Here is a 14,204-nt window from a genome sequence, read left to right on the forward strand (position 1 = left end):
AAAGCAGTTCTCATCAATTCCATTAACTTCGATGATGTTCTCTTCACTTGTTATGCCCTTCCCTTCTTGGTAACATTGTTGTTCCCTTTTGGTTCCCAGAAAAGTATGCTCACAGTTCAAAATAAAAAGTAAACTTGTGTCAGAAAAGAAAGCGTTATAAAAGGGGATATCCTCCGTGATGAGTCAAAGCTCAGAAAAAAACAGAATTCTCACTTCCCTCTCCCATATGAAATAAAAGAATCTCCTTCAGTCTGTTTCTAACAAGCTATGAAAATGGACACTGTAATTTCCCTCCTTGGTGAGTTTTCTTCAATTGATTTGCAACGGCTCACAAATTAAACATTGTCTTCAAAATGTTATCAACTTTAATTTATCTTATACATGTTTATTTTCCTTTTCAGTTCTTTCAACACTACCACAGCTCGTAGTACCTGGAAGTACGTACCAAATATTTAGATCTTTACATTCTAGATATTGAACAACTTTGCATAACAAAGTGTTAACATTTGTAAGCATAATCTATACTGTATTATAAATCAATAGGCCAGCTGCTATTTCAGATGAGCAGATGATGTTATGTGATTTTAATCAGATGAATGGAACATTAACATTAATAATCCCATCACTGCAGGTCAAGAGATGATTTAGATTATTTTGGGATATTCCCCCCAAGCAAACCCACATGTATCTGTTTTCATAGTTTACCTTGAGACCTCGTTCAGAGCTGTAGTGGAGATGGTGTCAGGGTATTCAAGGGTCTTCTCTGGAGAGAGTGTGCGGCTGAAATGCAGCATTCCTGATGTCCACAAGTCCTCCTGGGATTACCTGTGGTTCAGAGGATCCGAACAGCTCCCACAGTCCGGGGAGCACCTCCTTCTGTGGAAAACCAAGGTTCAAGAGAGTGGGAAACTTTACTGCCAGGGTGTGAGGGATACAATGGTTGGAAAAATACAAACCCTCCAAAGTCTGCCTTTGGAGATCAATGTGGATGGTAAGTATCATTTCCATAGAAATCTCGATGACTCCCATGTCAGGCCCCTTTGTTCCTCTTTTTCCTACTTCTGCTACACTGAAAATGCTCACTTTTCAATCACGCTGCCATTGGCCTGTTTTATTACTGTGAATGTCAATACAAGACCATAATATGCCATGCTATACAATGCGACATATGTTCAGTTTAACTTTCTTCTCTGTAATCTTTGTTCAGGTGGGTGGGCTATCCTGCAAGTCCCACCTTATCCCAGCCTCGTTGGAGAAACCTTGAAGGTCACATGTCGCATCCGACTCACACCCCAACATCACATGGTGATCCTGTACAAAGATGGCGTTGAAGTTATCAGGCAAAATGGCCTCAATCCACATTTCTACCTGACCAACGTGACCCTTGAGGACCAAGGAATGTATTCTTGTCGGGCTTCCTGGGACAGAAACAGCCGTACCCACTCTGTAACTTCAGTTGGCACTTCAGTTCAGGTCTCAGGTAAGTTTATATACTGGGTTGCATTTTACACTTTAAAATAATTCTTATTCACTTTCTTGCGAAGAGTTAGATGAGATCTCATGTTTCTGTTCAATATGTACAGCTAAGCTTTCTACTGCCTACAACTCTAAAGATCACAAATTAATAGGTTTTATATTGTGCAATAGCTCAAGTATAAAAAGGTCCTTTGTGGTTGGGACGTGTTATGTTAGTTTAGTTTAGCTTACGCAAAGACTGTAAATTTCACCAGGCAAATTATATAGATTTTAAAAAAGTGAGTCATATGTTGTTCACATGTGAGAGCTACATCCATTTTCTCATCTAATTCTCAGCAAGAAAGTGAATAATGTACCAAAATATTACTATGAGTAGGATTTATCACAGTATTTGAATGTGTCATTAATGTTTTTTTCTTTGTGGCTCTATCTTAGAGGTTCTGTCGCAGCCATTTTTGGAGATTGTTGCAGACAATGACCTGATTTCAAGAAATATGATGAAGCTCATCTGCCACCTCCAATACAACGCCCATGCGCCTGCCCCTACAATACATTTCTATTTCTACAAGAACGGCCACCGACTGGGAACAGCAATGTCTGAGAACTATGATCTGGTCAGATGGACTCCAGGCCAGTACAGCTGCAGGGCCAAAGTGCCCGAGTTGGGTCTCTCCAGGGGGAGTGAACCTAAATCCTTTGGACAAGTGACAGGTACTTAAAAGTAAATGTTACCTGCCATGTTCTCAACTAAGTTTAAACTTGAATCCTTTTCCTGAGTTATTAAAACTGTTAAAACTTCTGAGATCAACTTGTCTCTGACCCAATAGGATCACAGACAATAATTCCTGTTCATCCCAGAGCTCCAGGGACTTTCGGTCCCACGATCTCGTCCCCGGACCTCTTCCTGTCTCCTGCTGCTGAGCCAACTGCAGCCCGGCCCTCACCTCACCAGTCTCCTAATCAAATCGCGGCTCCTTTAGATATTTCTATGGAATCAGGTGACATGTCTGAAGAATCCGATGACATGTCTGGAGAATCAGGTGACATTCCACAGGACTCTCCATAGGACACCTTCCTATGGTAACAAGTTATCATACATTACAGACTATTGCAGACATTACATAATTAATCATACTTAATCAGAATAATAATGTATATCTGCCACATGTGGCTATCTGAAATCAACCATACACATTGGGCCATTGGGCTCTCAGTGCAGGCTTTTTAAATTAATCATTGTGTATTAATTTAGCATATTACCAAGTGTCAGCTTCATGATCTCATCTGTACAACCCAAATTGGATCAGTACTGTTGGGGATTAATTACTAATGCCATATTGATTCAATTAAATAAAACATTCCACTCTATGTACTACTGTATTTTATTTTCAATTAACACTTTTTACAACCCTGTTATACAGCAATACTGTTTACATATTAGAAGTATTAGTATATTGACAAACAGTCAATTTACATAAGAGTTATTATTATTTATAGGTCTCAGTGATATTCTGTTTACTTAACACATACATCATACATTTGTATGTCTCAGTTTTTGCAATATGGTAGATGGCCATATGTAAAAGTGTAGATTAACAGGAAGCAGAAGTGTGACAACGACAGCAGTAAACAAAGAGATAAAAGACAGGAACAAATAAGACTCAAGTGATGAACGAACTTCTTTGTGACATGTGGTCATGTCATTTAAATGAGCGCACTACAGATAGACCATCAATCAACACTTCAGGCAAAGTATATGGTTCAGGAACACTATGCAGTGCTTGGAGAAGTTAACAGATGTCCTCAAAAGAAAAATAAATCTGGCAAACACAAGTTAAATCACATTATTTTGCGTATCTGCTCATATTGTAATATTTTCAATGCCTTCTTCTCTTGCTGGATACCTGGGTAGAAATGTGCCTTAATATACCTCTTCTTGTGGATTGGATCATTTACCCTGCATCTATTAGGATACATGTTCATATACCTGTCGAGGGTTGTGCGGATGGAAACGTTGTGAATAAATATACCAACAGCAAACAATACTTTCATTTTTATTCAGAAATGACAGGTAATATAATGGGATAATAGTACAATAACATGATCTTGACATTGACAGTCTTTAAAGTTTCATACGTGTGTGCTGTTCACGTTTTGAGCAGTTCATAAGTAATGAGTGGAGTGTAGCACCACGAGTATTTGTCCCTTCTCAGGGAACAAGGTTGAACATTCCCGTAAGAGGATCAGGCTGTGTCTGAGTAAAGCAGGAACCCGGAGAAGATGCTGTCATCCTCACTGCTGGCGTATGCCCCATTCCAGTCTCTGAGCGTTTCCATCCACACCTGATCACCCACCGCCAGCTGCAGCACCACGAGCGTGGACGCCTGGTCGATGTCTTGACCATACAGAGAGTCCCGCGTCCTTACCCGCCGTGACCCGTTTACTACCAGCGTGGCGCGCAGTGGCTGATTGCGTACAGTGATGTGGAAGGAGAAGACGTAAACCCCGGCGTGGACGCATGTGAAGCTGTTGGAAGTGACATTGAAGTGATTCTCTTCGTTGTAGAAGACTTTGTCGAAGCGGATCGGGAAGCCAGAGGGAGGGAAGGACTTTCTTGGAGAGATACCTACACTGAAGGCTGAGCGTTTCTGGAGAACCTCCGATCCCTTTGATCCTTTGAATCCACGAATGCCCCGCTCACCTCTCTTCCCATGGAAACCTCTGTCCCCTTTTGGCCCAAGCATCCCCCTTATGCCTTGTGGTCCCTGAGGTCCTCGAAGCCCTGGTTCTCCTTGTGGTCCTAGAGGCCCCTGATCCCCACGGACGCCCACAGGACCTGGGGAGCCATGCTTGCCGTTCATTCCTGGAATGCCCATCCCTCCTGGAATGCCAGGAGATCCCGTATCCCCTCGATCACCTTTCGGTCCTCTCTCTCCAAAAGTGCCACACTCCCCCCTATCCCCCTTGTCTCCTTTAGGACCTGTCTCAACAGCCACTCCTGGAGGTCCAGCTGGCCCCTCTGTTCCTGGTTCTCCTTTCTCACCAGCAGTCCCATTCTGGCCAGGTTCCCCTTTCCCCCCACCATCACCTTTGACACCTCGCAACCCTATTTCACCTTTCTCAGCTTTTGAGCCAGCATCACCTGCAAGGTAAAGAAAACTGTGTCAGAACTAATGAAGTCTGGAGACAATATAAAACAATTCAACAATCATCAGAAGAAGTTTGCACCTTTTTGGCCTGATTTCCCTGAGAGTCCTGGTGGACCGCCTGTCCCACTGCTTCCTTTGTCCCCTCTATCCCCTAAGAAATTAATCAATGAACAATATTCAACACATGCAACATTGAAGGACATTAACAAATACGTGTTAATACGTGAAGAATAACAATAGTATACTGAATCACTTTCTTTTGATGGGCCCCTTTTCAATATGTGCTCAGGGGCCTATTGTTTCATAATGTCCTTGTGATGTATGATCAAACAACTAACACATTTGTAATATTTATGTAGCATTTAAAAATATGTATGTAACCATATTATACTAGCCTTTGTCTCCTCTCAACCCCATAGGGCCACTGACTCCCGGTTGGCCTGGTAGACCAGCTGCTCCTGTAAGGCCTCTATCACCTGGTGGCCCTTGGAAGCAAACACAGGCAAAGTTCAAAATGCTGCAAGCGAACATACAAACGTAGTCAATAATTAAATAAATACATAAAAAATCTTCATGGCACTTTATCAGTGAGTCTTTTTACCTTCCAGGCCTCTGTCTCCCTTTGGCCCCCTGGGGCCTCTCTCAGGTGGACAGCACTCACAGAAGTTGAAGTAGCACTCGCTGTAGTCGAGAGTGTAATTGTCAGGACCAGCACCAGGGGGCTCGGTGCTCTCCGTGTGGTACTGCGGATAGATGTGATTTGGATACGTGGTCCTCTCTGTGGTGGGCCGTGGTTGGGGCTTCACAGGATTTGCACTCGGCACTGTCTTGAGAGACTTGGGAATGCTGGTGGTAACAGGGCTGTGCACAGGGATTTGAGGGAGGGGCTTCTTGGTGTACTGGTACTTCGGCTTCTGTGTAGTCTTGGCTTCAGCGTAGGACACCACAGTGAGTGTGACCACAACGACAGCCACAAGGGTTGACTGACAGGAGATAATCCTCATGGTTGACTGGGATCTGAGAACAGATGTGTTAAAGGCTCTTTTTTATATTTGTTTGCTCTTATTTAATTGTCATTCCACTTTAGCTTTAAAGACGAGAGGTTACATAAATAGCACACGCTCAGTAGTAGTTTACTGTTGCAAAACACTCAGCACAGCATCAAGCCATCTCTCCTCTCATATACTATTATCCTCAATGTTGTTTCTACTATTGTGAATCTTTTTCTCTGTTTCCACTTGAACGTTTCCGATACTGACGATTTCAGGTAATCTATGAGTCTGCAGTTCGACCATTCAAAGCTGTTGTTTATCAGTAAATTCCGCTGTTACAATGTTTAACTGCAATGGAAACCTGCATCTTCATAATTTGCATTAAGGCCAGTAACTCCTTAACCTAGATATGCTATTCACATAAATCAATAATTGCAATAGGTAACCCATCATGCTGAGATTCAACTTTCTGTGCAAAATTTGAAATTCAGCAAAACGTATAAGACTCACCCTGTAATGCATAAGTGGAATGGTCATTTATCCTCTCTAGCGCTGGCTTGGAGGCAGCCCTAGGAGCTCCAGGTCTTTCTGATATCTCTGCGAGGCTTGGGCGAAAGAACATCCCCACCAATGTGGGTGTTTGCTGGAATCACAGGGGGAGGTCTGAAATCCAACTGGCGGGCTGGAGCCGACCAAAGGAGAACCTATGTGCTGTGGCCCATTCTCTGTACCCCTGTTGTGTAGAAAGGTGCTTTTGTGACACAGGATACAGCACCCACCAGGAGCACTCCCTCGCTGCGAGCTAGGCGAGGAGCAAAGGCCGTGGGGCAATGGGTCATATGATATGGGAGGCATTCCTCCAACATCCAACCTACTACCTAGGCTTTTTTTACGCTGGGAAAAAGCCAAGAGGGGTCTGTGACAAAGGGCCAGGGCACTACAGCAGCCTTTTTTCAAGCCTAAGTTTGGACCGTATTCTGCATGACGGTGCAAACCATTATTACAGATATTTTACATGTGGTGCCATTCAGTTGCAAGTTGATGTTTGTCAGTACACCAAGATTGCAATATCTGTAGAAATGAATTAAAAAATGTTTCACTACGAGAGTACTTACAAACTACTGGTACTTGGCGAAAATCCAGAAGAAAGCTTTAACCTTAAGAGCACTGATAATCTCCTCACTCTACAGTTGCTAAACCCGAGCTGTTTGTCAAAGGAACCAGCGTATCTACTTTGAATCAGTGCAGTTGCAATGCTTGCCTGATCACTGTGACCGACTTTCTGCACGAGCACCAGAAACTGCTGGCAGCTATATTTGCTAACTATGATTCATGCTGTGTTGCTGGACAATGATTCATTCTTTGGGTGGAACAGGATAGCATCGGGTTTTTGTGGAAAAGTGATTTTCTGGTAGCTGTGTCCTCGAAACTCTTGACTGGTCAGTGAATGAATGTTTAAGCAGTGGACATGCCTCAGTTGTCAAAGACCTCACATCCTCAGAGGGATCTATGACCAGCTATGAGTGAGCAGGAAGAAGGGAAATTAAATTTAGGAAACAGAGAGGGGTGATGGTGGGACTGGGGCTACTAAATAAGAGACGATCGTGTTTATTTAAACTTTTTTTTTAAATCTTCTTACGTATACTTTTCTTTACTTCTTCACCTCAATTTACACGCTCTTTTTCTCCCTCCTTCCCAGCAGCTCAGGTGAAGTGTCCCTGACTTGCCCCTCCGTAAGAGACAAACTGAGGGAGTGTAAGATATGCAGCTGAGTCCTGAGAGAGGGGTTCCTCTGGGGTTCTCCATGCCCGACCTCGACCTCATTGTCTCTCCGCTCCATTGAGAGTACACAAAACAGCAGCGGTCAGCTTACGGTGGCCCGCTGGTCACAGAGGACCCAGGCGCCGCTCACCTGTTCGTTCATATAACACGGGCACCAGCGCTGCCCTCAGCCTCCATCCACACACACTATAGAGCATGGGATGCAGCCGAGCAGAGAGAGAGCCAAAGATGACTTGGATGTGGGTGTGGGATGAGGTGTATTGCCTTACATTAAGCCTATTCATTCCATCTTCAAGCTGCAGTGAATGTGTATAGAGAGGGTGAGAGTGAGACAATAAGATAGAGACTTGTTTAGTAACTAACACAGCAACCAGTCGCTCTAGATTACCCAAGTGCTATCAAGGCCAGAGACAGTGTTTTGTTCTTTATTGTGGGATTTTATCAAAGAAAATCTAGATCCTGCAGAATTAGCAACTAATGACTTTGGCAAGAGATCTTCTGTCAGGGAAGATACAACTAATGTAGTCAGACTGAGTACAAACCCACTTTCTCTAGCCTTTACTAGCCTCTCTGATGTTAGGAATTGGTTGCTAATGTGCTTTTGAATGAAAGTTTGGTGCTGTATTTTTGCATTTATGGAAAACCGTATTGTGTTTTCTGGTTATAATTCCTTGTTGATAAAGTTCAATCTTATCTTACTTAGACCGTCTCTATTTAAAGGAAATATGTTTCTTATACTAATGAATGCATTGTAGCTTCAAAGCAATAGTTTTTCATCTTTCTTCCAGAGAGGGAGATGAAAAGATTGATACCATTTACATATTTGTATGTTTAACTGAAGCTACAGCTAGCAGACTAGTTTAGTCTAGCATTCAGACCGGAAACAAGGGGACACAGCTCGCCTGGCTCTGTAAAAAGGTAACAAAATGCGGCCATTAGCACCTCCAAAGCTCTCTAACTAACATGTTACTATGACAATATTATGACATACTCTATAGTTACTTTTTGGGGAACAGTGCTAACCACTAAACCACCATTCTGCCCCATTTTATATAATGTAAAAAGTGTACGAGTATAGTAGTCATAGTTTAGTTTGTCGTATAGATTTATAGTGTAGTATGTCAAAAAAGGTAGTTAAAAAGTTATAGTGTAGTGTACCAAAAGAAGTTGTAGTATAGTATGTAGAAATCTATTTTTTAACATCATTACTGTGTTGCAACTAAATAAAATTCCCACACATAAAATTCACCTAAGCCTATTGATTATTTTATAAATACATTACTCATGGTACACTTATACATGCACACATTTTTTTCTGTGGGTGTTTTTATCAGAATCTTTCAGATCGATTTGAGGGATACTCATGGTTTGCATCTTCCACATTGTATCGTAAGTGTCATTGTTGTGGTCTTGTTTCTTGTCTCAAGTCTCGATACAAGCAGGTCTCGGTCATGACTTGTGGTCTTGGTTAAGGCGCCCTCTTTTGCCCCTAAATTAATAACGCTCCTGAAACAAAGTGAAGTCAAGACTCCATGACCCTGTGAAGACTGAAGAGGTTTGATATTGTGTGTTGTGAAAAAACTAAATCATGTCTCCTTCCCTTGGTACCATGTCAATCATCCCTGCAGGAGCTTGCACACATTGATGAAAATAATCCTCTTTTCCATGATTATACAGCACCATACCCACAATGTGGAGCAGCTAGTCTTAACTTACAGATAAATATGAGTAATAGAGTGCTTACTGAATTTGACTTGTGCAAAGAATGAGAGCATTGAGCAAAATAGTATTTCTCTACTTGACCACTTGGTGGCAGACTTGGGTTTTAGGTTTAACCACAAAGATCCTGTATGAACAAAAATATATACATGTATCAACTAATATAAGCCTTTGTCTTTATAATTTTCAATATCCAGATGGCGGGGAAGATGTTGCTCTTAAAAGTGGGCCTATATTTAGGAGCACAGCATATATGTCTCTTTAATACGCTACGCTGCTCTTCATCATTTTTTCAAATGAGCCAAACTTAGCATAACATGTTTTCATTTGGAGTGAAAGTCCATTGACCACATCAGGGTTTGGACACAGTTGTGACCAACAATAGAAATTGATTGTGTGGCAACCTCATAATTCAGCCATACGCTGTAGCAGATAAACAATTAAACTGATTGGCCCTGTAAAGAAACAAAATATCGCAAGTTACTGAATGAAAACATGTTATGTATGAGCATGTGAGTGAATTTAGAATATAATATGCAGTTGAGACCCTCAACGTAGAAAGGACTCAACATTTAGTGACACAAATGGGACATAAAAGCACTTTCAGTTGAAGAAAATTATATGAAAGCAGATTCTGTTTTGTTAGAGACCAGAAGAGAATATAAAAATAGAAGGCTAAGCAGTAGGCTGAGGTTATTACCATGGAAACATTAATTGTAATGGCACACACGTAGGTAGAGCTAAACACTAGTGTGTATGGTGGCAGGCTGTTCAGGACGAGAAAGAGAGAGTGTGTTTAAATGTGTTGAATAAGTTATCAAATGTATTCATATGTATTACACTATTAATATTTCAACACTTTCTGGGGTTTCCTTGTAAACTGAAATCTGGTTGCGTTGGCTTACAGCTTGTCTTTATGGCGATAACTTCTGGTTTCTTCCTTCATGGGATACAAATCAACATACATGTAAAGTGTAAACAGGAGACCTGTAGGCAGAGGCACGATGTAGGATGGCATTACAAAAACACCTGGATTTTAATATGTGATAGGAGAAGATGTGAGGTGAAGGATAATAAAAAAGGTGGAAAAGAAAGAGGGAGTAGAGAGGAAAGGACAAATCGCAAGGACGAATGGAGGAAAGAAAATGAAAAGAAAGACTTGCAAAGAAAAGGAAATGAGAGGAGAGGAAATAAATAAGAAGAATGGAAGAACTGAGAGGAGGGTTAAGGAAAGGAAATGAGAGGAGAAAAAATGAAAGAAAATTAGTGAATAGCAAATAAAAGATAAGGAAAAGAAGCCAAGGAAAGGAAAGGATCAGAAGAACGGATGAAACCGGAGGGCTTCAGCAGTATTGTGGAGTGAGTTTAGGTGTGGAGGTTCAGAACTGAGAGTGTTGCAGCGACTGGGAAAACCCATTTGGAGGTGTCTGGTCACAAGGCATAAACATTTCCTGGCAAGTCACTGAACTGATAACAATGCCCAGCTCCCTCATCCACGATCCATGTTGATGATATTTGTTTTCCCAGCATCATTATTTCCCCACGATTCTACCAGAAAGTCTTGAAAGCAGATTTTGTTTAAACAATTGAACATTGAAATGTTGTCTGTGGCATGGTATGCTTAAGGTAAACAGAGCTGTGTGGGCATCGGTAGTTGCCTTGTCTCTCCAGAAGGGAAAGCAAAGCCCCTGGCCATTCATTCCTGCGCGGTCTCTGGAGAACTGGTTTGGTGGCTCTGCCTCTTATTGTGTGAAATCACTTCATGTGGTAGTCAATTGTGTCAGGAATGTGCGATGCAGAAGCCTCTGTGTGGTGGCTGGGTGTGGTTAGGCTCAGCTGCAGAGGGGAGTGGGGGAGTACGCTCAGGGAACGGTACCAGGTGGAGGCCTAATTGGCCTCACCTGGGTCTAATGATGATTGTTCCCCATTATAAGTGTGCAGGTGGACAAAGAAGAGTGGTTCTGGGATTCGGCAGAACACCGGACCTACGCTGCTGTCCACAGGAGCAGATCAGCGGAAAGCACGACGGAGACCGCATCCGCCTGGAATTAAGTCTCTAGTGTCTCTGTGCTAGGGGGATACCACCCGCGGTAACACGCGCTTGTTACACTCTGTTTAGCTTGTTCCTGCATTTTGAAGTAACTGCTCTGCTTGACTGTAGGGAAAACATAACAGATTAATATGCTGAGTGAATTCACATTTCAAACCATCAGTATGCACAGATATTGAAATAATAAAAATAAAACTAGGATGAGAAAGACAACCGCTGCCCAAGTATCTTTAGGTGTCTTTATTTTCTGAACATTGCAGTGGTGAGTTGCTATCATGTATAAATGACACATTTAATTAGGTGAACTGTAAAAAAAAAAAAAGACTCTCATAGAGCTCTTCAAACTTGGTACAGGAAATATCTAGGTCTACCACAACTACTAAAAGATAAATTAAATGACAAACGGGGGACAATATAAAAGCCCTTTTAAGTGGATAAACAAAGAATATATGATGTGTTATTTATGGCCACAAGAGAACACAGATATAAATATTCATGAAAAGGTTGGTAATATACATTGTAACCAGCCAAGCATTTACCAGTGTATATAAATATATAACAAAGTATAAATAAAGGGGATCATGATTGGACTGTAATCAGCCATCCCCTGATCAGAAGTAAAAATAATCAAAGATGATCCCAAGCACACAACTAAATGCAATGACCATCACAACTACGACTCATTCCCTCTCCGGTTCATCTCTATAAATCAACTATAGGTGAGGAAGACACATTTTGCTTTTGGCCAGACAGACAAACCGCAAACCGTTCTGCTTTGAGTTCAGAGGCTGTCGATGAAGTAAAACCACATCGTTACCAAAGCCAAGCCTAAAACACAAAGGTGTGCTGTATCAATATGTGCTCATGCTCAGATCCTTCAGATCCCTGATCGTGACACTTTTCAGATTCATTGCAGAGCTTGGGCTTCTCTATAACTCTCCCTTGAAAGATCGCATTGCAGTGCATAAAGGCAACTACAATGGTGATAGTGGTTCTGACACAAGATCAGCCAGTAACATCAAGTGCATGTCAAATGTTGGGATGAATACTTTCTTCACTTTTATCAGAGAGCGATTCACAATCAGAGATAGCAGGCCTCACCGATGCAGGAGATAAACACACACGTGTAAAATAGTTGTATAATGTCTTCTGTGGAGCTGGAGAGAGTTTTCCTAAGGCTGTGTCTAAAATCACTGCCTGGTTTACGACTCCTTATATAACAAACACTCAATAGACTTTTTTTTCTCCGCCATTGGAACTTTTGAGGTCATTAAATAGTCCATAAATTACCTACTCTAAATTCAAACACTATAAAACAGCAGAGAGTGAATTCAGTACAATAATAATAAGGGATTTCGGACATAAGCAAAGTCTGATTTAAAAAAAAGATGTGGGTATATTAACCAGTCAGGGAGGGTCTACCAAAAGACCCTATCAATATGGGATCCAGTGTTTCAGGGTTTTGTTGTCTGCTGCTTCAATTATGATTTTCTTTTGAGGCAAGCATGCAAATGTGAAACCCATGTATGACCCTAATCATGCAAAACCCAGAGGTGGGCAGAAAGACTAAAAAAAACAGGACAAACAACATTTCACAGCGAGGGTGTGAACGTGATGTACCGAGTGTGTCTACTACCATGGGGTAAGACCACAGGGGTTGGGATGTAAAGAAGAGAAAGGCTCTGATTTCCAGATCATCTCTTTAAGATATTCATGTTTTCTGTCTTGATGAGCAGCGGTGATGGACCGCTGTGGTTCGGGATGAACGAGGTGTAAAGAGGGCCTCAAGGTGCACTGGGAATAGGCAATTGTTTGGAGACTCGTGTTAATCCAACCTGGCGCTGCTTCTTTTTCTTCCAAATTCTCTCCATCTTTTAGTTTATGAGTGCCATGGTGCTCTCAGACTGGCCGCCAAAGATCCCAGAGAAAAACTCCAGTGCGAGTCGCACGTGAATGGGCACAAAGACATACGAGGTGTAGATCACCATGCCGATGGCGGAGAAGAGGATGGAGCTGAAGATGGACTTTTCCCAGGGCTCCAGCACATAGATGCCGGTGATGAGCAGGTACTGGTAGTACAGCCAGGACAGGTACTCCCTAAAGCTCTTGAAGTTCATCTTGCAAGCTGGACGGAAGGTAAATGGAGGTGAAGTGGTGTGAGATTCAAGCCGTAAGAAAGAGATGTTGTAAAGGAGGACAGAAACACAGTGATGGGGAGGGAGGAGCACAGAGGTTTTGGAAGAGAGTGATAACAAGAATGTAAACGGGTTGTAACAAAAAAAGTTAAGTACACAATTTATGAGCACAGAGGACACAAAGGCCGAGTACCTCAAGGTAGAAAATACTCCTGCATTCAAAATGTCACTAGTAGAAGTACAGAAGTATTACAACTCTAAGTTATTACAACTCTAAGTAATCACAACGTAGAAGAATGGCGCCTGTCAGTATTATATATTATTGGATTATCATTACAGATGCATTATTTATGTTTATCAAAATAAGCTACTTTATATACCGATTGATCTATTGCAATGTATCATATTTTTTGAGTTGATTATGATTTATATGCAAATTCTTAATCCTCAAAGTAACTAAAGTTAAACAATGACAAAATAACTATTTTGGAGTATATAACGTAGCATTAAATGGTAATACTTAATTTACATACAGTATACTGGAGTAAATGTGTGACTTTCCATTACGATTAACACTTTGAATACACACTGAACCAGAAAAAAACCCTCTCTACCAACATAATACAGACTACCACTATGTACAAACGAGTATTCTATGACGCTCACATTATGTCAAACTAACATATTCATAGTTCAATCATGACTGCTATACACGGCTAAAGAAATGTGCCCTGTGTCAACCATTATCCTGGACAACTGGGAACAAAATGGAAAATAATCCTTGGAAGGACAATGCAGTCCATGTGGCTGTGTGCTTATCAATAAGGAGGTGTGGAAGAGAACTAGGGCTCTCCAAATCCACAGCGGGACCCTGAGGGGGCAATCCAGCAGGCATCATGGA

At 41.7% G+C, this 14,204-nt stretch overlaps 3 protein-coding genes across 3 annotated transcripts; 1 reads left to right on the plus strand and 2 right to left on the minus strand.

The window, feature by feature from the left end:
- The first annotated feature begins 200 nt into the window (after positions 1 to 200).
- LOC117741875 lies at positions 201 to 2,848 on the plus strand. Its single transcript, XM_034549122.1, has 6 exons — positions 201 to 298; positions 402 to 437; positions 701 to 991; positions 1,208 to 1,480; positions 1,912 to 2,187; positions 2,304 to 2,848. The coding sequence occupies exons 1-6, from the start codon at positions 268 to 270 to the stop codon at positions 2,540 to 2,542; spliced, it is 1,146 nt and encodes a 381-aa protein (XP_034405013.1). The 5' UTR covers positions 201 to 267; the 3' UTR covers positions 2,543 to 2,848.
- Positions 2,849 to 3,476: 628 nt separating this feature from the next.
- Positions 3,477 to 5,629, minus strand: otol1b (otolin 1b). The gene is made up of 2 exons (XM_034548964.1): positions 5,227 to 5,629; positions 3,477 to 4,618 (listed from the first exon to the last, which is right to left on the minus strand). Exons 1-2 carry the CDS (start codon positions 5,627 to 5,629, stop codon positions 3,720 to 3,722), a joined length of 1,302 nt encoding a protein of 433 aa, XP_034404855.1. The 3' UTR covers positions 3,477 to 3,719.
- Positions 5,630 to 13,042: 7,413 nt separating this feature from the next.
- Positions 13,043 to 13,285, minus strand: sptssb (serine palmitoyltransferase, small subunit B). The gene has a single exon (XM_034548911.1). The coding sequence runs from the start codon at positions 13,283 to 13,285 to the stop codon at positions 13,043 to 13,045; it is 243 nt and encodes an 80-aa protein (XP_034404802.1).
- Positions 13,286 to 14,204: the final 919 nt, after the last annotated feature.

This window comes from Cyclopterus lumpus, chromosome 13 (genome assembly GCF_009769545.1).
Source record: "Cyclopterus lumpus isolate fCycLum1 chromosome 13, fCycLum1.pri, whole genome shotgun sequence".
In the NCBI taxonomy this organism is placed as follows: domain Eukaryota; kingdom Metazoa; phylum Chordata; class Actinopteri; order Perciformes; family Cyclopteridae; genus Cyclopterus; species Cyclopterus lumpus.

Bases quoted from the DNA above. Each gene is read 5' to 3' on its own strand.
- otol1b (XM_034548964.1), bottom strand. From the start codon at position 5,629: ATGAGGATTATCTCCTGTCAGTCAACCCTTGTGGCTGTCGTTGTGGTC. The intron at 4,619-5,226 runs GTAAAAAGACTC...TTTACCTTGCAG, and splicing joins GGGAGACAGAGGCCTGGAAG to GTGATGCTGGCTCAAAAGCT.
- sptssb (XM_034548911.1), bottom strand. From the start codon at position 13,285: ATGAACTTCAAGAGCTTTAGGGAGTACCTGTCCTGGCTGTACTACCAG.
- LOC117741875 (XM_034549122.1), top strand. From the start codon at position 268: ATGAAAATGGACACTGTAATTTCCCTCCTTG. The intron at 992-1,207 runs GTAAGTATCATT...ATCTTTGTTCAG, and splicing joins TTTGGAGATCAATGTGGATG to GTGGGTGGGCTATCCTGCAA. The intron at 1,481-1,911 runs GTAAGTTTATAT...GCTCTATCTTAG, and splicing joins CACTTCAGTTCAGGTCTCAG to AGGTTCTGTCGCAGCCATTT.